At 41.5% G+C, this 25,917-nt stretch overlaps 2 protein-coding genes across 2 annotated transcripts in view; both read right to left on the bottom strand.

Annotated features, from left to right (window-relative positions):
• LOC119461028 (integrator complex subunit 8-like) overlaps window positions 1-21,157 on the bottom strand; it is a 62,439-nt gene extending 41,282 nt beyond the window's left edge. Inside the window, exons 1-10 of the mRNA XM_037722205.2 lie at window positions 20,856-21,157; window positions 17,832-17,978; window positions 16,718-16,823; window positions 15,869-16,063; window positions 12,781-12,841; window positions 10,643-10,828; window positions 6,478-6,570; window positions 3,718-3,852; window positions 926-1,023; window positions 432-561 (exon numbers count right to left, since the gene is read on the bottom strand). Of these exons, the coding sequence (XP_037578133.1) occupies window positions 432-561; window positions 926-1,023; window positions 3,718-3,852; window positions 6,478-6,570; window positions 10,643-10,828; window positions 12,781-12,841; window positions 15,869-16,063; window positions 16,718-16,823; window positions 17,832-17,978; window positions 20,856-20,976 (1,272 nt within the window). The 5' untranslated portion in view covers window positions 20,977-21,157. The remainder of the gene's footprint in view (window positions 1-431; window positions 562-925; window positions 1,024-3,717; window positions 3,853-6,477; window positions 6,571-10,642; window positions 10,829-12,780; window positions 12,842-15,868; window positions 16,064-16,717; window positions 16,824-17,831; window positions 17,979-20,855) is intronic.
• A 3,767-nt stretch (window positions 21,158-24,924) lies between these two features.
• Window positions 24,925-25,917, bottom strand: part of LOC119461027 (regulator of nonsense transcripts 2-like) — a 59,928-nt gene continuing 58,935 nt past the window's right edge. The window contains 1 exon segment of the mRNA XM_049672356.1: window positions 24,925-25,208. Within this exon segment, the coding sequence (XP_049528313.1) occupies window positions 25,199-25,208 (10 nt within the window). The 3' untranslated portion in view covers window positions 24,925-25,198.

Raw genomic sequence — 25,917 nt, 5'->3', positions numbered from 1 at the left:
TTTGAGGTGCTATATTAGTTAGCCCAGCTGTTCTGCACACTCAATAGCACAGGAAATTATCGAAGATATGCGAAAGCTTAGAAGCGCCTATATCTGTCCTTTATACATTCGCATATCGTCGACCCAGCATTTTCTCTCAGTGTGTTCAATCAACTAGCCCAATCATGCCTGCTACTTGAATGACGCAATGTGATCCAACATCAGCAGCTTTTTATACATAGAATTATTGATATACAGAACTACTCTGTGACCAATTTTGAATTCAGACTCACATGTATTATAAGGTATTGCTTTTTTCAAAATGGATAGTACTGTTATTTAAAAAAACAAAAACAAAACAAAAAACAACATGCAGACTAACAGTCAAACCAATTTATGATGCCAGGACAGTACTCGTGACTATGTAAATTATGTAGTGTGATGTCACTCACCTCGCCAAGGAAGATGATGCAGCCCTTGTCAAGAGAAGCAAAGTTCACCTGAGCCCCGCATACAAACAGCTCCCCATCGATTACACGGCGCACACAGTTGCACAGGGACACTTGTGCAGCCACCTCTGAACTGCAGCCAACAACAAAAGCAAAAGTGCAATATATATATATGAGCTTAATTTTCCATGAAAAGACAGATGACAACGTATTTTGTTTACATGCTGAGCAAATCATAATATGAATACAGACAGGACAGTTTTGCAAACAGGCATTAGCTGGCAGCAAGCTACTAAACCCAACGAAGATGAGAAAGAACTGAATTCACTGAATCAGTTAAGTGAAAGGCAAGTCAGCAAACCAAGATGTGTGTGTCAACAGCACACTTAATGCAGATGCTAAAATGTAAGCTGGTAAAGAAGACCACGCTGCATGAAGACTAGTTAGATATGTTGATAGTATTGTGCCACAAGATCACAATAAACAGAAAGCGTTACCCGGCCAAAAGTTGGTGGACACAGACTTCAGCAAGTTCCCTTTCCCACAGAGGAATCTCTCTCTTCACATTGTCCTCAAGAAGCACAGATACTGTTGCCTGCAGAGAAAATAACATCACGGACAATTCCCACAGTGGTCAGCAAAGAACATGAAAGTGCCAAAACCTTGATGGCAAGCAATAGAAATTCAAAACAACACACTATATATATCTTTGACTAAGACTCTTTTTGCACAAATAAATCAAGGTTATTACACAAGGCCAGAAAAATTAGACCCCGATGGCCCACCCTCATTTACGGGCCGCACCTCATCAAGATGACGAAAATAAGCGTGGCTCTAACACGACTACATATGGTACTTCCTGAATTATTTAAGTACTTAATAAAAATTTCACAGGTCTGGTGGCATTAGTCATGTATCCCTAATGACATCACAATGTCGCACAGATACAAAAACAATTGTATATCAAACGAAATAAACATTACAACAATAAAACCATCAGGTTACAGCGACGACTCCAGCTTAAAAATTTTTAATTTTAGTGCTTCTTCCTAAAGACACAAGCTAAGATAAAGCCATACCATTTTCTTTTAAAATCTGGCCATTGTACACAACTTGTCCTAGACCTAGAGCATTAACTAAATATTAGAGAAAGTAATAATGTGAAGTGTTGTTATTAGCACGACAGCAGCTAACAGCAACCAGCACCACATGCACACACAGTGTGGCACAAAAACAAATCAAACCAAAAAGCACTAATACGCCCTAGGAAATTTAATCTCAGCACAAGCAAGTATTTATCTACTCATATTTCATAAAGAATTCAACAAGAAGTTTCATTATAGTATCTTACGTCATTTTTAGGATAATAATTTTTTAGAGACATTCTAAATTATCCTAACCTTGTACTCCACGGGATTAGGGACGGCACGCCACAAGAAGCTGTTGATTATTAGTGAAGAAAAAAAAATGCCATGGTCACTTTTGAAATTTGCATCCAACAGTAGTATTGTTGAGAACGATATGACGTCACAGATTCCATAGTATTTTTTGCCTATTACAGAAAAAGCCCACTAAAGTCATCGGGTTGATCTTTCGCTTACTTCATAATTCAATTAATTCACTTTCTTTTTTACTTGTGAATAACTTCCAAGTCCTAAACAAAAGGGAACAAAATTTATAATGGCGCAAGGAACTGGTGCACAACTTTCGAGATGGCATCAGCACCAGTCTTTTGCTTTGCATCCCCCATCCAATTTTGTAGCTTACCAAACCTTTTTTCATAATAAGACTGACCTATGCGATTCCAGAAGTGTAATCTACTGATATAACTTAATGCATTATTTTTCATACTAAACAGAAAAACAAGTTGGGCTGCATTAGTAAATTATGCTACTGCAACACCAAAAAAAAAAAAAAAAAGAAACACTATTACCATGAAAGAAGGTTTGATAAGACAGGAAAGGCACAATAATGAAAGACGTATGATGACGCTGATTTGAAGTGTTTGCACCAGTTCGCTATGATGCCATGGGTTTTGACAGCATCTGCACTTGGATCTAGGTTAACAGTTTATTGGTAAAAAAAGGACTACATTTGCATTCTGAAAGACTCGACCTAGTAAGCTTCAAGAACTTTCTTTACGTCAAAACAGCTTAGATGTGAGAAAATAATTTGAAATTAATGACATCACACTGACGTACCAGCACGGAGCAAAACTCAAGAAATAGAAGTTTGAACTTCGGTATCACTTCTAGTAACAATCTGTTATTGCAAGATAACTGAAAATAAGAGTTTGGGAAGAATACTATATCAGTATAAATTCGTTAAGTGTTTCTCTTTAGTGTCCTTTTAATGTATTTTTAAGGTATACAGGCAATAGTAAGTGTGAATGCTGGGTGATGGCTGTCCAATTTTTCGGACATGATCCACGCATACTATGCCATGATTATGAACCCTGTAAAATATGGAAGTAACTGCATTTCCCAAGGTGGGGCACTTTCCCAGCTTTCACAGTGCCATTTAGCCTAAAAGCTTATAGAAAAATGATTTTGAGTGTATCAAAAGTAAAATGCGAATTTTAATTTTTCATCACTGGTACACAGTCCTACGATGGCAAAGGTCCTTTGAAAATTTTGCATACAAAGCAAGCAAGTAAAAAAAAAAAAATTCACGAACAGGACACCAACTTTAGTTTTGCAAATAGCCCTCCTTGATAAAGGGCGGGCTATTTTTCAGGAGATATTGAGTTGTGTCCATACAACAGCGAAGTGGTAAAAATACAGGAGTCTCCCAGACAAACTGAGAGTTGGCAATATGTAGACTACACCATCTGTGAAAGGGGCCCTCGCAAGACAATGCTGTAATTTTTCTGCAATTTCTGCAATTTATGGAAATCCCAGAGTTATTCCTGCTGCTGCTAGCTCTTGGTGCGCTGCTGTGTAATGCATGTGGGACCAAGTGCATTGCGTACGTCATCTCGCTCATGACTAGATTGGGTATTTCGAGCAGAAGAGTGCTCAGGCATTTGTTCGTATTTTCAGCTGTTTTCGTGATGTACATTGGTGCAGAGACAATCATCACTGTGTGACGTACACAACATGATTGTCTGTCAGCAATGCCCACACAGCTGGACTTCTGTGGCATGAGCCTAAGCTGTCAAGTAAAGCTAGCATGACAGCCTACAGTGTGTGGCTTCAATTCCAATTGAGCACGAGTGCACCATGCATGACTACTGCTTGACACCAATGCATGAAATGTGGATTTTCAGCGGCCCAGTGGAAAGGATTACCTTGCAGTTGCCATGCAAGGTTGCCTTCAGCTTGTCCAGTGGAGAGGTGGCTTTCTTGGTGGTTGCTGGACGGCACGCCACACAGAAGCCCTTTAGTCGCTCCATGTTCAAATGGCACACCAACTTCTTCTTTACCTGTCAAAATACCATTAATAATAATAGCGACAAAGAATAAGAAGTGGCAGTATATGTACACAAGCAATAATGCAGAGGCTATAAGAAAGACTGCAGTGCTGAGCTGGCCTGGGGTAATTTACTGATGATTTACTGTGTACTACACTCTTTCGTGCGTACTGCTGCCATCAGACTCCCGAATGCGTGAGTGCATGGCTTGTGTATACGCCAGCGCTGCAATATTGGCCACTTGCCACAGACAGCGACATAGGCAGGCATGCTGCAGTTAAGTTATTGAAAATTGACACAATCACTACTTTTGCCAGCTGTAGCAATGCAGCCACGAAAGTTGCAGTAAGTGTTGGTAGGTGCTGCATGCTGGCTCGTGGTGCAGTCTGGGTCCCAACAGGCAACACTCTACATTGGTGGCGTGTGTGAGCCATGCACTAACACATTCTGTTTAGGTTTGATGATGGCAGTACCTGCTTAAGCTTAAAACATGGCAGCCCAAGGTATTGTTGCTTGGCATCACCAGTTTTAATGTTAAGGCAATCTACTGGTTTGTACATAATTTATCTGGCTCCTTGCTAGGCATGCAGTAACAACATTTAGCTCTATATGTTTGCAAATGAAAAAAAAAAAAAATTGACTTACCTGAAATTCTTTTTATTGACAAAAATTTTAAAGCTGTTCTCTAGGGAAGTCTTTAAACACACCTTTAGCTAGTTTTCCACACCACACAGCCATGTGGCACATTTGAATCGGTTAATTTTTTGGTGTACTATCTTAAGGGAGCTGGTGTCGCTCTTGCCCCAAGCCAATCTACCTGGGAAAGGCATAGCAGATCGCAAGATAGCCAGTGCTCAGACCCAGCACTTCCTCATAATTTTTAGCCATTTTGTTCAGATACAGCCTTCTAAAACCAGCTTTTTGAGGAACAGTTCTTCAAAACAAGAGGGGCACTGGCTAAAGAAAGTTCTGAAGCAGCTTTGGGGAAGAAAATTTCATTAGGGAACATCAAAGGTACAAATGCAGTGTCCAATTGCTTCATTACTGCTGTAGTAAACACCATAAATGCAGAACTTTCTTATAATGTACTAAACCTAGAGGACCAAACGGAAGGAAGAGCAAGAATGATTGCGTGTAACAACTACTAAAGGTTAGGAGGTATTACCGGGTAATATCCATGTTCAGACTTTAGTATGTATGCTTGTTCAGCTTCTTGAGCTCTCTAAACATGTACTTCCACCTGTGCTGTACAAACTCGATTTCACACAAGTTGATGTATACCTCTTATACAGACGTGTTAAGAGACAGAAAGACAAGGGGCACTACTTTTGTAGCAGAAAGAAAATATTCACAAGGCACATGGTTTAGATGCTAGCAATATCAGCAATTCTTGCCAGCAATGATAGCAGTTACGAAGTTGTCTGCATTTAGAAAACCTTATGCATAGCACAATTATGCTATAAGAGAAGAAAAGTAGTACTTTTCTCTAGGGGAATGATGAGATACCTTTTTAATCTGCTGCTTGCCAAATGGTTAACAGTCCTGTATTGCAAGCATGGAGTGCTATTAACATATTCAAGAAAGTACCAGTCATCCATAGCAAGCTGCAATCCATAACAGCAGTGTCACAACTAAATGTAAAAAATGTTACATTCATGCTAATTTTTTAAATAATTTCATATAGCTGAGGGAAATTTATTCGGCTCAGAAGGAAAATTTCCTCAGCTCCAAGGCACAGATCAAGTAATTAGAGAAACTCTGATCTCTGTATAAGAACATCTAAAATTTTAAACTGCCGACTGCCAGAAGTCTTTGAGACAGCTTAAAAAGGTTCAACAAGGTGTTTAGAGACATGCCAATGATGAGTATTGTTAAAATAAAAGGGTGGGCAATATGTATGAAGAGGAAATTGCAATGACATCTCTGCGTGAAGATGCCATTCTCTATTTAGACATAAAAACTAACTAGTAAATGTGACTATACATACAGAGTACCCAACATTAGACCCAAGTACTTTCTTGTACCAGCAGTACATAGCAATGGCTACTCATTATGCATTCTCCACACTCGTAGAGATTAAATCAAGGACAAGAGACTCAGCTCACGTCTAACCAGATATATAATTTCAATTGCCCTCTTTAAAAACAATGTCAGCATCTTCCTTTCTTACATGGAGGCCACATAAGAATTGCCCAAAGAGAGTGATCCTGGCTATCAAAAACATTGCATGTGTAAGGTTGTTATAAGCCAAGCTTGACACCTCCTTCTGGTCCTGCGTCTTGGTACTTGCTGGGTTTCTTTCACTTTAAAAATGAACCAACTAGCCCAGCAATTCACGCATCTAAACACCTCCCTTTGTATGCTTTTAAAGAAAGAAAAAAAGTTCAGTTAAAGGAATCTCTCAATGACAGTTGAATGGGTCAAGATTGTCCTTGACACTCAGAATGCCTGGGAACCACTGCTCTATGTTTGATCAGGTCTGCATGATCTTTTAAAGAAGCAAATCTATAGCTACGACCCAGGTCCACCATTAAGTGCTGCCGGCTATATATGAACCACACTATTATATTGAAGGTTGTGAACTCAAAAAAAGGATTAGTGTTTCACTTGCGTTACTTGTGGTCTACTACAGCTCACCTTTGGATGAAGGGAGAGAGCAGTTTCAAAAAGTTCCCCAGCCCTCTTGTAGTTCTCCTTGAAGAAATGATATGTCCCAAGTTCGTATGACACCTGTGACAGTGAAAATCACATAATATGTTTGTAAGCACGTTATCACTGCCATTTATATTTACAATTCCTTGCAACACATACAAAACCATGAACTAGATAACAGATCTGCATGAAAAAAAGTCATGTATTTCTGAGCATCTGAAGCAGGACCAAATAGAGAAAAATAAACTTATCAAAGGCACCACCACCACAAGGCTCAGGCAGCGCCTACGGCATTATAAACATGCAGCCAGATGCGTCGTCTATGACACATGACATGTAGCATTTGCAAAAGGCAATCAACCCAGATGCTATTATAAAATACACACCTGTTCTGGATGAATATAGAAAATGCCTACTAAAATTAAATTAATAAATATTTTTCTTTAGGCCTATGTGGCAATGAATCCGCTGGAACTTCACATGGTGAAGAACATGAAGTCCAACGAAGAAACAAAATGAACTGCAAAAGGAAAGAGTAATAGCATTTCTGATGCTGCCATGAAAGAAAAAATGTACCCTTTCCTTCCATCGCTGTTACAGTAAAGCGGACACTTAAAACATGCAGGAGAACATGCAATCATATGAAAATGAAAGGCCATTGCGCATAACACTAATTACGTCCCTGAGCCATTTTTATTAAAGAAAAAGAGAGCGTTTCACACCAAGACCAAGTGCAAAAAACTAGTGTGCCATTTTTTTTTTTAAGAGTGGGAAATTGCATTGCAATAAGTTACATAAGTGGCTTCTGCAGCATTCAAAACTAACTCTTAACTATGCAAGCACTGCAACGTCGCATTCACAGCTATTACTACCAACCCTATTGCGATAAGCACCTTCACCTATCTGTCTCACAGCATGGAGGGTGTAGTGCCATTGGAAATGTACTGCATGCTTTTAATAGGCGATAGGCCAAACACGCCTCCATTCCCTGCTGCAGGCAGCGCTAAGTGAAAGTCATGTTTCGTTCCGGTGGCATCGTAGGCATCATATTTCAGCGTAACCCACCAGCTCGATTTCGTTTCGACTTCCAGTCGTCGTCGCAAAACACTACACAATTGGAAAACGACAATGTGCACCTCAGGTCGCTTGGGTCCCACCAGGTCAACACGCATCGGCGTCTCATGCCGAAACTATTCACGGCATGTGGGTACATCAAAACTTCCTGCCAAAATGCCCCACTCGAAGAAGCTTCTGACCCAGGCCGAATTCAAGAAGCACAAACGTAAGCTTGCCGAAGCTGTAAATAAGATAATGTGCATATCGGGGCCACTCGGGCCCCACCAGCTTGGCGCGTGTCAACGTCTCATACTGCAACGATTCGCGCAATGCTTCTCATTGCGTAGATGTCAACTATAGTTGAGTCTGCCAAATTTTTTAGCGACTTCGGATCATACATTTTACTGCTTAGTACATTTTTTCCTCAGTTTTTTTCCAAAACGTATTAATGAGGTTCCTCTGTATTTCCTAAGGTGGAGCCTCACAAGTTCCCTCAGCAGCTGGATCAAGTCTGGCAGAAACAACCAAACAAATATGCCTGCTGGAAAGACAGTGCATGCACATACAAACAGCAAGTCTTCAATACGAGGTCTGTTAGAAAAGTATCCGACATTTTTTTTTTTTTTTTTGCGAACACCTGAAGGATATGAAACAAGTGCGCTTGCATCAGCCAAACCTGAACCTTCTTGCGCATGCGCAAATTTTTTCCCGCCTGCCGATAGGATCAGTCGCTGGGACGCAGCGTTTGAGTGAGGTAGTGCGCAGTGCTCTCGTAAGTTTTTTTATTGCAAGGAAAATGACAGAGCGACTGTAGCAGCGCTACTGCATCAAATTTTGCCAGAAACTGGGCAACAGCCAAGTGGAAACCATTTGGAAGATTCAGACGGCTTTTGGTGACGATGCTATGAGTAGCACACAGATTAAGGAGTAGTACAACCGGTTTAAAGAAGGCCGCACCTCGGTGGAGAGCGAGCCATGCTCCGGTCGGCCATCAACATGCCGGAATGACCAGGTCATTACCGAAGTGAATGCTGTGGTGATGCGGGACCGTCGTGTGACTATCCGAGAAATTGCAGGAGAGGTGGGCATCAGCACTTTTTCTGCAGCATTCCATTATGACCGAAGATTTGGCCATGAAGAGAGTTGCGGCGAAATTCGTGCCGAAGCTGCTCACAGTGGAGCAAAAGCAACTTTGTGCTGAAGTCTCACAGGACATGCTGGATTCCACAAACAGTGACCCCGACTTCATGAACACCATAATCACTGGTGACGAGTCTTGGGTGTACGGGTACGACCTGGAAACCAAATCCCAGTCGTCCCAGTGGAAGCCTTCCATCTCACCAAGACCAAAGAAGGCCCGCCAAGTGCGCAGCAACATCAAAGTGATGCTGACTGCTTTCTTTGACTCCTGCGGTGTGGTACACCCCGAGTACACACCACAGGGTCAATCACTAAAGAGTACTACAGGGATGTCCTCCATCGCCTATGTGATGCTGTGGGGCGCAACAGACCGGAGTTGTGGTCAACAGGAAATTGGCGCAGCCATCACGACAATGCTCCTGCACATTGCTCGCACTTGATTCAGACTTTTTTGGTAAAAAACCAGACTCCTGCAGTTCAACAGGCTCCTTACTCTCCTGATATGGCCCCCTGCGACTTCTGGCCGTTTCCAAAAATCAAGAGGCCATTGAAAGGAGCGCGATTTCAGACAAGAGAGGACATTATGGCTGCAACGACACCTGGGCTAAACTCCATTCCAAAAGAGACCTTCGCAGAATGCTTCCAACAATGGCAGCACCGCTGGGAGAAGTGTGTGGTCTATTTGAGGGTGATTACATTTCCAACGCTCCAGCTATGCCAGTTTTTTTTCTTCGGCCAAAGGTCAGGATACTTTTCTAGCAGACCTCGTAAGTGGTTAGCAGCAGTGTGACCAATTTAGTTTATTATAAGCAGATAGGGGCTTACTGCCTTTCAAATACACATGTAAAATTATTCAATTGCTTGTCGCATTTCGGGGGGCTTGCTGGGATTGAGTTATACAAAAAACTTTAAAAAACATCCCAAAAGCTATCACCATCATTAATCAAAGCAGTGTACGGTTTCAATGAACCATGAGACTCAGTTTTTGAATGCCTTTCTTAGTGGTTGCAACACAGTCACCCATATCACTAAATGTGCATGAAAATAGAATGTGTAAAATGTATCTTTAGACGAAAGTGGCTAAAATTTTAAACATTTTTGGTAGGGTACACCACTTGTTTTGGTCTATTTTTGAATATGCTGTGCTGCTTATTCGGGCTTTATTTATTTTAAAGAGTTATCTGACTGCTGGCTTGAATTCATCCGGTCAACAGAATACTCAGCATCTGAAATGCAGGGATGTACTTTGGCAGTGTTCTGCTGTCCTGCAGACCTCTGCATACGACAGCCTTGCGCAAGGGAGTTGCGATGCAATTAGATGGCATTTACAGACCTTTGTTTTGTGCGACATACTTCGACTTATTTTGTTTCCTTTGCACTTTTGTTCTTTTTACTCTGGATTTCTTGTTTTGGTGCTATTCGCAGTATTTCTCTTTACACTGTATTTTATTTCTGCACTTATTCATACCAATTGTGCTGATATTCCATATTATTGAAATGGTTGTGTTTTACTGATACTCTTAAGATTCCTCTTTAACTCAGCACCTCTATGGACATCTCTGAGGTATTTTGAAACAAACGAGCAAGCAAGCAAACAAACAAAAATACACAACAGCAGTATGTCAGCTTGGTATATCTTTTTTTCCTGAAAATCTTGCATGCAATGATTTTCAGTCATGACACTGGTGTTTGCTGGACTAAAATACTTTTGTAGTAGTCCAGCTTTGCGGCTCCAATGCAATTCCATGGTTACAATTTGTCTGACAGTTGCTTGCTCATAGCTATATTGGGAGGCAGGATTGGTACAACATAACAGGCATATTATATTTTATTCTGTGCAATTTGTACCTACGCAAACAGCATTCAAAGCAGAAAATGAACACATCTCTACTGAAGTTCAAGAAAAGCGCAAGTAACATTTCCAATGAAATTTCTAAAGACAAGCTCTATTTACCTGACAGCACACGTCATCCACAGTGGCCATTACACCCTTTTCCAAATTATGTTCGGGGTCCAATATCTCGGCTTTGACAATAGAAAAACTTTCGTATGCAGGAACTCGTATGCTCAATCCGCCTGTTGTTCGCAGAGACAACAACTTTTCTAAGAATGCCACTGCTTCTTCCAATTCCTCTTCACACTGCAAGCATGTAAATAGCAAGCAAAATCAATACTGTGATTCCTGACAAGCTAAAGATGTAAACAATCTTAGATTTCTTCATAAAATTATGTTACCATAATGAAATGACAAAATCAGGGCACAAGCAGGACATGCCCCACATGTGATTTAAAGGAGTACGGATATAAAAGTTTCAACCCTCAATTCCTTGCTTGTTATTATTTATTTTTTTTTTTTGTGTGTGGGGAAAATGTCAATGTTTATGTCGAAATGCTGCACTCTGGGCCATGACTGATGCCACAGCAGAGAGCTCATGGTAATTTTTTAACACCTGGGCTTCTTCAACTTAAACTTTCTGTCACAAGCATTTGGGCATACCACCACCATCAGAATGTGGCCACCATGGCTGGCATATGACCCCATGTATTCTTGCTCAGCAGCAGACTACCATGGTCACTGAGCTCAGAATTACAGAAAAGTCATTGCTATTGTGGCAAATAGCTAGCATTTTTAACTGTGTTTCAAATTTTTCTTCTTGCCAAGCTTCTCAAGAGTTTTGATTCTGAAAACCTAATGATGAATGTGATGTCACAAATGATAGTGGCCTGTTTAAACTAACAACATCTGTGCAAAAGTGTTACTACAGTAAAACCTCGTTATAAGAGACACTCAAGGGACCCGGGAATCATGTCTCTTGTAAACAAAGATTCTAAAAACACTGAGTAGTCAGACTAGATCACTTTATTATACATCTGCATCTAAGCGTGTTTGAACACATCTACAGGAAATTGCTCAGGATGGCTTGAAGTCATTCATAGTAGTTTGTTTTTTAGTGACTGTAGATTGTATTAGCCTCTTTCCCAACTTCTGGAGGTAAAGCACTTCACTTTACAAGCCTTCCTGTTGCTCACAATACCTTTGAAGTGTTTTTAGATGTTCGTCAGCTTCAACTGCCGACACTTTCTGCCCTGCAATGTCCTCAACGTCGTCCTCCTCCTCTGGCTCATCTTCTAGGGCACATGCACCATTTATACTTGCACGAGGATTGCATGATCTGTAAGCTCTTCGGAGCACGTAAGGTCCACATCTGCAGACACAAACTCCTCAAAAGATTCTGGAATGTCTGCGGTGTCTGGGATGCAGGCTCAAGCTTTACCTTCAGGGCAGTTTTCCACAGGATCTTCCATCCTGCGTTGGATGGAAGATCTGTGTCTGGGTTGTGTCTCTTCTAAATAGTGAAGAACTTACTCTAGGGATCTAAAACGTTGTCCTAAGTAACAAAGTGTCTCTTGTTCTCATGTCTCTTGTATGCAATGTTGTTAACATGGCGAACATAGGAAAACCAACCAAACCATTTTCAAATGTCTCTTATAACAAAGTGTCTCTTGTAGCCATGTCTCTCGTAACGAGATTTTACTGTAGTATGTTTTGTGTTCAGCAGGTGGTTAACAAGACACAATGAGATCTCATGGCACACAATTTCCTGCTCTCCAAGTAATGGCATATGTTTCCACTTCATCCATGTGTATGATGGCAGCCATTCTTACATGCTTTGAAAAATCCATGGGCCAGCATTGAAATTCCACACTGCTTCAGTCACATTAGCTTAGAGCATTTCACATATCCAGAAAAATAAATCACGCTGACTATAAGTATTGTCATAATTACTACACCCTTGTAGGTCATGTGTTGTGATCCATAGTAATTTATTGCACATGCTATGGAAGAAAACCTTGTAATAAATGTTGATGTCCCATTCCCTTTAAGAACTGCTGAGGATAAGCTCTTGTGGGAACTTGAGGCTACAAATTTACAAAGTTACAAATTTGACTGTTGCATGAAGACCTACACAATTTCGCACTGTAAGTTGGTAAGTGACAATAATTTCAATTGCTTGTGTGTCATTTTCCAGCTTTATTAATTTGGAAGACACTGATCACTTATGTACAAATATACAATAAAAGGGCACTTACCTTTTTAGTAATTGTATCAGCCATTTCTGAAGTCACCACAGTCGGGTCCACTTGCCCAGGGCTGAATAAAAGAAAAAAATTTTCTTGCAGTAAGCGACTGTCTCCTAATTAGCAGGAGTTTGTCAAGAATGTAACAGTCACTTTGGGGCTCAGTATACTGATATTACAAGATGCCAGTGTGGCATTGAAATCATGTAGCACAAGGACTTTCCTTTGCCTCAGTTGTGGGCTTGATTCACAATGTATTTGCTGGCTTCTCCTATTATTCGAGTTTGTATTTTGCTGCCTGCAGCCCAACATTCCTTCACAGTAGATCAACATACAATATTCAGAATGGATTCAATTTATTATGATTTTAATATTAAACAAAGCATGTATTTTAGTAGATGCGCCTCAATACACCTTGGCACTATTAGGACAGTGGATAATATTTTATGTTAAGACTGACCAATGGGGAAACTATTTCTTATATTTTTCATTACTTTCTATGCAAAGCTCTGAAAAACATTCAAATGCAATATTTAGCTGTTGAAACTTCTCACAGTAAATATATAATGACAAATTAGATACAAGAAGGTAAATGCCAGAAGCTCCAAGTATATTATCAGATATAGTCATAAACTCAAGAAAATTTCATGTAGTTAATACCAATCTTTCTGCACTGCCATATGTGTGTCTCCTGCAGTTACTATCACCACATTTCCCTCTATCTGAAGTTCCACAACCAAGGCCACATGGTAGCTGGTGCTCTTAGGCACTCTGAAGCTCTACCAAGCGGGAGCTCAATCAGAGAGCGTTAGCTCTCCGATTCACACCGCTCTCTTCCTGTCTCTTAACGTCATGCCTAACATTTTTCGTTCCATCGCTCTTTGTGCGGTTCTTAACTTGTTCTCGAGCTTCTTTGTTAACTTACAAATTTCTACTCCATATGTTAGCACCGGTAGCATGCAATGATTGTACACTTTTCTTTTCAATGACAGTGGTAAGCTTCCAGTCAGGATTTGGCAATGCCTGCCGTATGTACTCCAACCCAACTTTATTCTTCTGTAAATTTCCTTCGCATGATGTACCTCATGAGACGGCATGAATAAAACACAAAAGATCACCTTGCATTATAACATGCTGTTTAATTGCTCGAATTGGCTAATTATGTAATTATGAGGGTGAATCAGAAAGTCTTTCCCACTATTTTTTATAAGCCAAAATTAGGTACATACAGGTAATTACAAATATATGTACTATTCTACATACCTTACACTATTTTTCCACATAGTCCGCACACTGTTTCAGACATTTGTCCCATTGCAACACTAAATTTGAGATGCCCCTGTGGTAGAATGTGTCCAGCTGACTGTGGAACCACCGTCGGATTGCTCTCTTGGCTTCAAAGCCTTTTGCAAACTTACAATACCACCACCTCACACTTCTCAAAGCGAGACACCTTTCCCCATAAGTGGACTGCATTTCACTGTAGATTTCGATGGGCATTCATCCCTTGCTCCATAGAAAACAAATCACACTTCGTTGCTCGTACGACATGGACGTGTGAAGCACAACTGCCATCTTCAACAGCTGACAGCAGCGCCGTGCCGCGGAGCTACCGGCAGATAAGGCCGGGAGGTCCACCACTGGGAATGGATATGTTGACTTTGCATTTACAGCCCTAATTTGGCTTTAAAAAAATAGGGGCGAAAACCTTCTGATTCGCCCTTGTAGAAGCAGGAAATTATGTCAGCAAGAAATATATTAGCAAGATTCTAATGTAGGATAAATAAACCCCAACTATGCTTTTCGTACACAGATTTTACCCAACAACAAGGTTCAATTCTAGAGCATGCACATTTGAGACGGCACTAATAATTTATGAGGACATGAAAGATTCAGATTACTGATGTTCCACCTTACACTAGAATATTTAAAGTAGGTCCAAATTTCTGCCGCAATTCTACTTACAGGAGAACAATCAGCTGAGAAGAAAAGCAAGCAACACAATTATTGTGCAAGCTCATGCATTAACCTCATTTACATAGCAGGTGAATGGAGAAACATTAGCAAATCTATGACATGAATAAGATTAGTCTAACTATGCACCACATATTTAAAACACAGCGAATACAAAGCAGTGAAATAATGCTCGGCCTAATATGCTGCCTCAAATGGTTGTTAGGCACAGCACATGGTGAGCAAATACTACTTAAAATCAAGTCCAAACAGACTACAAGAAGGTGCAAGAGCAATGAACAAGCTCAGCAGACCCATATGGCCAATGCAGCAAGCTGTCACAAGGTTGAACAACGGAAAACAATTAGGTAAACAAAATCAGTATTCTGTAAACAAATAGGCATACGAACAAAGCTGATTTTTTGTTCACACAGTCCCAGTTATTGCAAGTAAGCAAAATGATGCCAAATAAATTGCACAACAATCTTATCTAACCAGCAATACAAAGCTCATCATATATTTTTTAATAATTTTCGGAGGGGTGAATATCTAAGCCACTGATATTCCATTTTTGCAGACTTTAAACTTAACATTCAGTCACTCTTCCCGGTGAATCCTCTTTTCTTATGCCAGAAATACTGAGTAACAAAAGAGGAAGCTTCAACTGAGCAAAGAGGTAGTACAAATGGTGTAACACTGAAACACATTCAGCAGTACATTGGCAGCCAGCCAAAGTACTGTATAGAAGTAGTACATGGAACCAGAAATACTAACTATATGAATTTGAATTACTGCAAGTCTGCTTTCTTTTTTTTTTCCCCCTCACGATTGCAGCAGTGCACCACAGAAGCTTGAGAGCCCAAAATGCTTTGCCACACTGATCTGTGCGCCCCTGAAATAACGAAAATGGTAAGAAGTGTCACTACGTCACACAACATGATTCACAAATAAAAACCTCATCTTGTTTACCTTTGTGAACACAGCTACTTTCTAGCCAGCATGGCATGCGCAGGTAATACTTTTTGAGTCAAAAGTAAACCAACACCATGCAGAACGGCAGAGCTTGCAAGTATTGCAAGACGCTGCTGCATGAAACGACAAGCCCTGTGCACAGCCATAGTAAAAGGTCTATTAGAGGTGCACTCACAGCTGAACAGGAATCCCTTTGGCACTCCTAACAGGCACAGAGGAGCGCACAACTGTGCGTACAACCCAGCGGGACTTGATCATGTAGGCAAAGGCTGCATCAGCATTGGTCAGCCTCTCCTCCTCATTCAGCTCAGAACAACAAACTGCTTTCTGGAGCTCTGCTATCAACGTCTGCTGCATTGTCAGTGGTAACCTGGAAAAAGTAAACGTATTCAACAAGTCAGTCACAGTTTATAACTATGGAATGATAAGGAGGAAAGATGTGAGACAAGTATAATACACGGCGATGAGTAACACAAGAACAAGGTGAGGGCAGGAGCCAACGTTTCAACAAGTGGACTTGTCTTCTTCAAGGCAACATATGCTCTCCTCGGCACAGTATATATAGGTAGGGTTCTGAACCCTACCTATATATGCTGTACCTATATATAGTTCTGAAGAACCCTACCTATATATACTGTGCCGAGGAGAGCATATGTTGCCTTGAAGAAGACAAGTCCACTTGCCAAAACGTTGGCTCCTGCCCTCACCTTGTTCTCGTGTTACTCATCGCCATCTCCCGCATTCCCCTTGTTTTCCAAGTATAATACACATGTTTCATAGGCGAAACTATGAAGTATCTTTTAGCAAAAAAGCTTGGCTAGTCTTCGTTAACCATCAAATGTCTGGCAAGCATATTCATAATGGCACGCAATTCGTGCCTGAGCCATTTGATTTGTTTAAAACAAATTAATTGATAAAAGGTAGCAGCAGGCTGATGTCACATTATAAAATGTCTATATTGAGGTCTCATGGCCAGCACAAAAACAACTTTTGTGAATACATGAAGTGTGACAACCAGGCTTACTTCTGCTCCCAAAGGTCCATGTTCCAACAGAGGAAAGCTATTGCTTTCAGGGCCAGCAATTTAAGAGGCAGGGACTTCCGGTTTCCTGGCTCTTCCTCAGGTGAGCCTGTTATTGTGTGTGCACATGGAAAAAGCACTTTCACAGAGCAATAATTAATTCAGCATTCATTACGCAGAGCTAGGCCTCGCTTTTACATTGTTTCCAAGTGAATTCAATCTACACCAATAACCATACTTTCGATGGTGTGCAGCAAAACTTAGTGCAGCATTATTTTCCTAGCACAATGAAATTTCTGGATAAAGCATCTGCCACCTAAATTCCAACAAATCATAATGCACACAGTGCATGATGTTACGGGGAAACAAAAGAAGGTGACACAAACTAGAGGAAGACAAAGACTCTGGCCGTTGCCTGAACGCCATATACATCAGTTGTAAATATACATTATTTTACACTCGTGGGCCTGCTTTCTTCCTGCAACATTTTGGTGGAGGTGCTGACCACTCTCGTCAATATATATATGATTAAACTTTGAATAGACAGTACATAGGCATGAAAAATATGTTCCAGCAAAGTAATTTAGTGATGCAAGGCACACATTAACTATATTAACACACCACACCAGAATGATGTAGTTTCAGCAGTGCCAATGATGATCGATTCCAAGCATAAGCATGTGCAAGTTAGTTTGGCCCCCAAATGAAAAACCCTGCACACACCTATGATTCCAAGTATTCATCTACCTGCAATTCCTACGTATTGTTCATAATAATTTAGAGAAACAAACTTTTTTACCAGCCTGAAGACAAATGCAAACAAGAAGTTTTTTCCTAAAGCGAGTTGCAAGACTGCTGTGGAACTGTTCAGGTTTCAATAAATAGGACCAATTAGTTTCTAAGACACAACCAGCTCTCTGTAAACAAGTGTTATTGCCTTGATCAGAAAATATTAAAAAGACTGAACCAGTAAACTCAACAATCCATGCCTAAATAAACTAAATGTTTCATCTCTTCGACTACACATCGAGACACATCGCACATATGCCATGCTGAGAAGCATCAGCAAGGCTTTACAGACAATAGGCAAAATTATAATAAAGGAAGTGATGCATACAATTTCCTGGTTCATTTGGCGTGCCATCAAGGTTGACCATGCCTTGGAGGCCATTACCCTGCTGCACATTGCCTCCATTCGGTCCCTGAGATGGTGGTTCGGTTGCATTTGCCAAAAACTGAATCACAAGCTCGTATGGAGGAGGATCTGCAAAAAGGTGACCAATGAATAACAATCACAAGAAATGGCAAAAAACATTGTCACTCAAAAGATTTTGCTAAGTCTGCTTCTACAGAATCATGCACTGCACTGTTTATACAAAAATGCTGTCATAAGAGCTTTAGCAGCAACGATACTACCACGTAACAGTTTTTACACTGTCCAAACTTTCGCAAATAAATTACACTTGCTGGCCACACGAGCAGCAACCGCTGAATCCTACAGAGTGTGACGTTGCACTCCACGCTTCTAGTGTGACACTCTAACACTACAAACACTTGCCATGTCCATCCTTGGTTAAGCAGAGCTGCTCGCGCTATGCCCACTTGTCAATACAACATCTCTAATCACCAACACATTCTGGCTACAGAAATCTGGCCCATTCATATTCTATGTGATTTCCGACCATGGTTCAATGCTGCTATTCTCAACCATGCTTTGTACCTTAGTGAGGTGTGAAGCTCCTCATGTGGCAGTGGTATATAAGCTATCTCTTATACCAGTGTCACACGACCCCTTTTGATCACGACCAAGCCCGGTCTGGATCGACATTCTCGCCTGTGATTGGCTCCCTCGCCCAGTTTATGCAAAGGAGCCAATCACGACAGAGAAATTTGGTCCGAATCGAGCTTAATCGCGATCAAAAGTGCGTCGTGCGACACCCGTATTACACTACTGTTACACAGGCAGTTTCCATCATCACTGAAGTCGACCTACACGGACGCAATCAAACTATGAAATATTACTGAATACAGAGTGGGAATTAAGCATGCTTGAAAACTACTGCATAGCAGCACTCGAAGTGCATGGAATGCGACTGCATTGACTCAAGGGTCACTCCACGCCAAATCAACCAGCGTTTTTTCAAACATCACAGATATAGGTGAAAAAAATGTCAACATGTTTGTTGGAGTTCAAAACTCACTCTCCACGTTTATTTTGTTGCCAAAAATTTTATACCATTTTGGCGACAATTTATTTTTCCTGCCAAGCTGAGCTAGAAGGCCTCCCCCCCATCAATCAACACGTTTTTTTCAAAGGCACATTGCGCGATAGAGTCGTTCAATGGTGTGTATCGCAAGACAGTGAAGTGATGTGACTGCCAAAATAAGCCAATTTTTTAAATATTTTAACGCTTAGAGTGCTTTTCGCACCGACAAAAGCGAGTAAAATTGCAAAGTAAATTTTTTTCTGGGAATGCAGAAAACTCTAGAAAGCAGAAATTAAATATAAAATGGTAGCCGGTCGACATAGTATAACCCAAAAATATTTCAAGCTATGAAGGTTTAGCCGATCATCTGAAAATAAAAAAAGAAAAAAAGGAAAAAAGAAAACTGTAAAGTTCAAATTTTTTCCTGAATGGTTCGTTTAAGGTAAAAAAAGTAGCTATGGTGTTCAGCCTAAAAATGTATGTGATACATCATAGATAGCTTGATATGTAAGCTATGCATGTGAGAAGTTATAAAAAGTAATATTTTTTTGAAATACGAGAAATTATTTTTTGAATTTCTGCATCAGCACCAGCTTTTCTCCGACGTGCGGCCAAACTTGCCAGCAGGTGACGCAGACGACAATGTCTGCAACACAGATGACAGAGAAGCAGTGTCATGGTATGTGTTTTATTGCAGAGTCACATGCTCTAACACAATGAAGCTTGTGCTTGGTGTGTGCCAGGTGAACCATACTGCCATTGCACATGAAATATCAATATGTGTTAAATTCGTCATGTATTCCTGTTAAAGGCATGTTTCATGCAGTTTAAAAAAAGAAATATTTGCACTTAAGTAGCCAGTAAATCCAGAAAGTGCGCTGATACTATTCATGCAAAATATCTTAAAAGTCATGTCGCACTGTATCAACATGGACTATGACATGCAATGCAGTGCGACATACAGGGAGCAGGACACTTTGTGCCCTGCTCCCTGAACCCAAAGACTTGCAAGATGATGGAAGTAGAAAACACCTTCATAATTACAACTGAAAGCCTACACAAGCGTGAATGAAGTCTTCTAGTGTTGCGTGTTACACTGTTCTACAGCCTGAACATGGTTGGCTATAAAATTAATATGTGCCCTGTTCAGGCTGATGTGCACAGACATAGCTGACATCCACTTTTCGCATTCACGGGAAGAAAAAAATATACGAGTCGAGGCTGTGCCACTTGATGTCACTTGTCTTCATATTGATAAAAAAACAAGCCTGTCACAGTTTGTTGAATATTTTCTCAAGCTCATTTTATTACTAATCTCTCCTTGCTAGACGGCAAGGCTCCATATATTTATGCTATCTGAGCAATCCACGCCCAAACATTTGGAAAAAAAAATAATAATTTTTTCGCATTTAAAAAATAATCTCTTTTTATAACATCTCACATGCATAGCTGACATGTCAAGCTATCAAATGATGTATCACATATTTTTAGGCCAACCACTAAAGAAACTTTCTTGACTTTGAACACGGCGCTTTTTGCGAAAAGATGGAACCTTAGTTCTTTTTTATTATGGCAGGCCCAGTAAACGAAAGCATCCGGACCGGTCCGAGAACGCAAGCCCACACAAGAGTGAAGTGCAAACAATTCTAGTTTCTACGAAACAGCGCACTGCAGTTGGCCGTTCCAGAACAGAATATCTCATTATCACGAGCTGAACTATTGGCGTTCAGGTCATTTTGATAGAGAGCTCTCCACGAAACCAATTTCGCACGTCAGTTTCCCGATCCAAAGCTTGAACTTGCAGACGAACCAAGCAGTCCGACGGAAAGAAATTTCGGAGTGGACATGACCCGCGGGCTGCATCGGGCCTTTTTTTATATGCGGAGCCCACTCATGCTTCAACAATACACTACAGAAATATACTACATGCGTACCTGGTTTTTCTCTCGAGAGGTGCTTTTCGAGTAGGGAATCGTCAAGCAGAAAATCCAGCCACGTAACGACATGAGAGTTGTTTGGCCTTGAAAACGGCAAAGTATCTTCACTAACTTCCATTGTACCACTGAGTTTTCAGTCGAAACCGCAATATGCAACATGTGCTATTGCTCTACTGTTCACAGATTCGAAAACCCACGCCGGCCATGAAGGACGCCGGCGTCTGAAACTCTGCCGGCGCAGCTTCACTGATGATGATGATGATAGTGATCTAAAGAAGGAAAACCATGAGGAAAACCAACGGGAAAACTCCTGAGAGCATAGATTTTCACACTATGTTATAGTGAGAAACTCAGGCATTGGCCTGAGAGAGCACGGCTACGGTGGCTAGATGGGTAGCACCCATGGGTAGCACGGCGAAGCGTCGTCTTCCTCCCTGGGGGAGAGCATCCTTCCTCCATGAGGGAGAGGAAGGAGAAAGTGAAAGGGGAGAGAGAAAGAGAGAGAAAGAGGGAGAATGAGGCCAAATAGACTCCGCTATGTGCGACAAGTGGCAGTCCTCAGAAGGAAAACCATGACTCTAGTGTATTCTAGTACACTGTACCATGACCAGTTGTTATATCCGCAGTTTCGGTTTCATAATGGTTGTGACCACTGGCGTCACATCGCGCCCAACTTTGCAAGTGTATCTCGCCGTGTTCCCATTCCCCTCTTCTTCTAATGAAATCTTGTGTGACATGCAAACATGTAAACGTACATATGGCAGCAATGTCATTTCTGCACTGAAATAACATTCTTCAGAAATGAATAGTCTCGCAAGAGCATTGTTACATTTTGCAAGTGAACAGCACTTTAGAAATTGCATGTCACACATGAGCTCTCAATGTTATACGTTCACAGATTTTATTACAAACTGTGGAATCTATGCAGCTGCTTTTATTATTTATGCCTTTGCAAAAGAATGCATTTAGCACATAATATTGAACTTTTTTAGCTTAGTAGCTTTTGGTGTGTATTAGTTTTGAAGTTAAAGCCAGTCGCATTCAATATACGTACATTTCCTAGAAATCCTGAATCACACCCCTGGTTTTAAGAAAAGCATACCAGTACCAGCGATCGATCTGCATTAGCGCACGATCAAAATATGCATTAGTCAACCTTGTTTTTTGCAAGGCAGATTGCATATTTTCTCGGGCAAGCAAAATAAGCCTTCTTACGTAAGTTCTACAAACAGTCTAACGAACAGCTTGCCAAGACTTCCCCAAGACAAATACGGAGGGAACATTAGCTTGGCTTCAGGAGTGCTTGCGGAGTTTTATAAGGCTATTGCGCAGCTTGTTCAAGCCGGATTGTAGACAACCTCAAGGCTTGAACAAGGCCAAATGTGGACATCTTCTAGATGGGTTTGTGATACCTGGGACACTTCGCTCCACCTGCAACGTTCCGCATGAGACAGATTGTCTGTGCCAGCCAATAAATCGCGAAATGAAAAGACGTACAGAGCTGTGCTAAAATTTCGCATTAGGCAGTATCGTAATCATTGGTAAATTTTCTTCTTTCTCGTTGTCTTCCGCTCTCTGTGACTCATGCGCGATTCAGCCTCCCTTCTGTGATGCAGGCTTTCAGAAACTGAGACTACACTAACGTGCCTCGGATAATCTGCCGCCTCCAAGCGTGCCACTTGCGTTTGAAGACTTTCTACCATGGAATGATTGCATGACCTACAGAGAGTGCTCGACAACTAAGAATGTACTATGTTTCATTTTACAAGCTTACAGTGTGCCGAGCTGTACGCTTAAGGGGGCTTGTTGGCTCTTGGCTCATACATCCAACAGGGGAGATCATTTTTAAAATGCAGCCGCAAGTCTAAAAACCTATGCTGTCCTGCTCGGGCAATTCAAAGGTGAAAGCGTGTGGCCTAAAACATGCATTAAAGAGGCTAAAATACACGAGAAAATAGGGTCTGTAAAATTTAAACAACCCTAAATGAGCACTGACAATAGGGTTCGTAAAAACAGATCTATCTAAAAATAAGAAATCATTAACATACCAGAAAAATTTTAAAACCTCTAGATCGCCTAGCAGCTCAAAAGGAGCCTTGTCACATCAAGCTAAAACAAATCACTTAAAATAGGTGCAATGCATGACCCTATGTAAACAACCTGCTTTTGCAGGTAAATGTTCTTGTTAGAAGCAACAAAGCTTGACGTCAAACAGCATGATAAGAGCTCTAAAAAACGAGCCGTACTCGCACCACCGGCATTTAAAAATTCGACAGCACCGTGCTCGTCAATTGCAGCCTCGACGCATGACAGCAGCCCTTCATGCGGCAATGAATAAAACAAATGTTTTATGTCCACAGAAAAAGCCGTTAAAACTTTTGTGGTCACTTAACCTTAATAAATCAATAACGGTGGCAGAATCTTTAGTCAGGAACGGGTCGACCATGTCAAGTAATTTTAACTTCACTTGCAAGAAGTCCGCAATGTACTTTTTGCCACGTACCAGATTAAGAGACGATCACGCGGAAGGGACATTCCACCTTATGAGTCTTAGCCGAGAAAAACATTTCCAGACAGTCACTATCGCTGCCCTCTATTTGCTTTACAACGTTCATCAGGTTGAGTTGTTCGCACAGCTTCTTTACTAGCGACTTAATTTTCTTCAGCAACACTCGTCAAGTTGGGTTAAAGACAGCACGGACAGCTGCAGACGCCTTACCATGGAATACTTCATGCTTGAGCACAGCAAATCCTCCCTCTTTATCCGCAGGCAGTCTACACATAGGCTGTGTTTCTGGAGAGTGGTAGCCATACGTCTGAGACGGACAACCGAACGCTCCTGTCCGCAACTTGCGAGCACATTCACTTCCTGGGACACACAGGAATCGCGCTCGTCAACCGGCACCCTCCTCGCCACTTCCCGGACGCAGGTAAGACGTTCCGCAGCGTCTTTCCGTGGCTGGACTGTGAACTTGGGACCAAGGCACAGAGTCCTGCAGATGTCTTCCGGTAGGTCGACGTCACCGATAGTGTGGAAGCTGTTGTCACTTGCCGAAACCTTACGAGACACCAAGGGACGAAGGCTGTCCAAGACGCGGTGCCAAGACGCGGTGCCAAGACGCGGTGCCAGAAGGCCTCCGTAGAATAGACGAGCAACCTGGAGAACTCGCGCCATTTCTGGCTGGCTCGTCTCAAGTTGCCATCGCTGATGATACTTGCTTGCAAACAGTCCGGTAGCACTGAGCCTGTTTATGCCACTCAGCACAAAGGATCTTGCACAACCATGGTTGATCGACGGAGGGAAGCCAACAAGCAGGGCCCAAATTGCAGGAGGGATGATCATGGAGCGAATGCAGAAGGAAAGGGCTCAAGCTTGAACCTCAACATAGGAAGCTTCTTCTTCAGCAGTATGTATTTGTGTTGTAAATGCTATCGAATACCTATGTATGCCTGCCAACCTGTGAAAATTTTTTAAACCTCCCAGACACAGCACCGGAAGGGGGAGGGGTATTGGAATAGCATGCATTACTTTCAAGAGTGGCCTGAGCGCACACATTTTGTAGGATGCAGCGCACAAGCAGCATCAAACTTGGAACAGCACAAACTGGCAAGCAACACACTGTTATCAGATCGCAGTGACTTCTAGCGACTTGATCATTATCCCCCCAATGTGACCCTCTTTCTTCCCCTCTTCCCCATCCCTCACATAGAGTAGCAGGCCAGATACTCCACTTTCCGGCCGACCTCTCTGCATTTTCCAATCAATAAACTTCTTACTGTTGCCAATTTCGCCAGCTTCAGGAACTTGTCTGAACAAGATTGCACCAACAATGTACCCCTCTGGTGTACTTTCTCAATAGTAAGACTTCCAAAGGTATAGGTCAGAAACCAACAAGCAAAATTTTTTTGCAAACAGAATTTATTTTTCATAGAACTTGACGAAACAAAAATTATGAAACAAGCCCGAATTTGAAAACTTTAGGGAAAATTCAGAAGTGTTGGCAGGTATGCCTATGCAGCACTTCTTTTGAGGAAGCTCGCAAGAAGACATGCTGTTCATACCTCCACACTTCATGCTGCCTTGTGAGAGGCTTTTATTGAAAGAGAGAGAGTTGGTGGAAGGAACTATGTACACGGGCAACATAGTAGTGCCGGTGGCATCCCCGTTGTGCAGACGGCATTCCCTTCAGCACGATGACGGCCGCCGCCTCTCGGCATCAGCTTGATGTCAGCTGTTCATTCAGCGGCTCAGAACGGCAGGAAGGCGTGGCAATGCGTTTGTGCTTTATTGCCTCCATGGCCTTGGACGAGGGGAACAGTGGTCATCTCTCGATGTTCACTCAGCGCTTCCTGTGAGACAATACGGTGAAAAAAAAAAAAAAGGCTCTAGCTTGAAAAAGTAAAATTACATAAGCATTATAACTACAGGGTTCCAAAAATATGGGATTCAACCAGAAAACAAAATTAAAACATTCGCAGAGAAAAACACGAGCATTACTGTCGCCAAAAGGCGCGACAGGTGCAGGTATACGTGAAAGAAATATTCTGCTACTTTTTGCACACCGATAAATTAAACATTAATGAACTGCGGAGGTAACGTCCTGACTCTGCACAGTGGGATACGAGAAATAGCATGGTGCAGATCTCTGGATAAATTTTGACCACCTGAGGTTCTTTCACGTGCACTCAAAGCATGGTACACGATCGTTTTTGCATTCCACCCACATCAAGATACGACCGCTGTGGCCTGGAATTGAACCTGTGCTCAGCAAGAAACTGCCACAGCCCGAGATATTGCGGCAAGTTTTTATGACAGTAAGACTTGGCAAACTAAAACAAACTAGTACGAGCAAGCTTGTCCTTTATAACAAAGTTATATACAGTAAACCCTTGTTAAATCAAACTCTGATACCTCGAAATATCGGTTAAGTAGATTTTTTTTTTTGTCTGGCCGTGGTTTAAAAACCCATGTGTTTATCACCTCTTATCTCGAAAAGTTGATATCTCGAAATATCAAATATCAGGAAAAAGGCAATGGGAGAGCATCGGCAGTGTCGCT

This window comes from Dermacentor silvarum, chromosome 8 (assembly GCF_013339745.2).
Source record: "Dermacentor silvarum isolate Dsil-2018 chromosome 8, BIME_Dsil_1.4, whole genome shotgun sequence".
Classification (NCBI taxonomy): domain Eukaryota; kingdom Metazoa; phylum Arthropoda; class Arachnida; order Ixodida; family Ixodidae; genus Dermacentor; species Dermacentor silvarum.
Note: the sequence above shows the minus strand (reverse complement) of the source record. Positions and strands in the feature narration are given on the sequence as shown.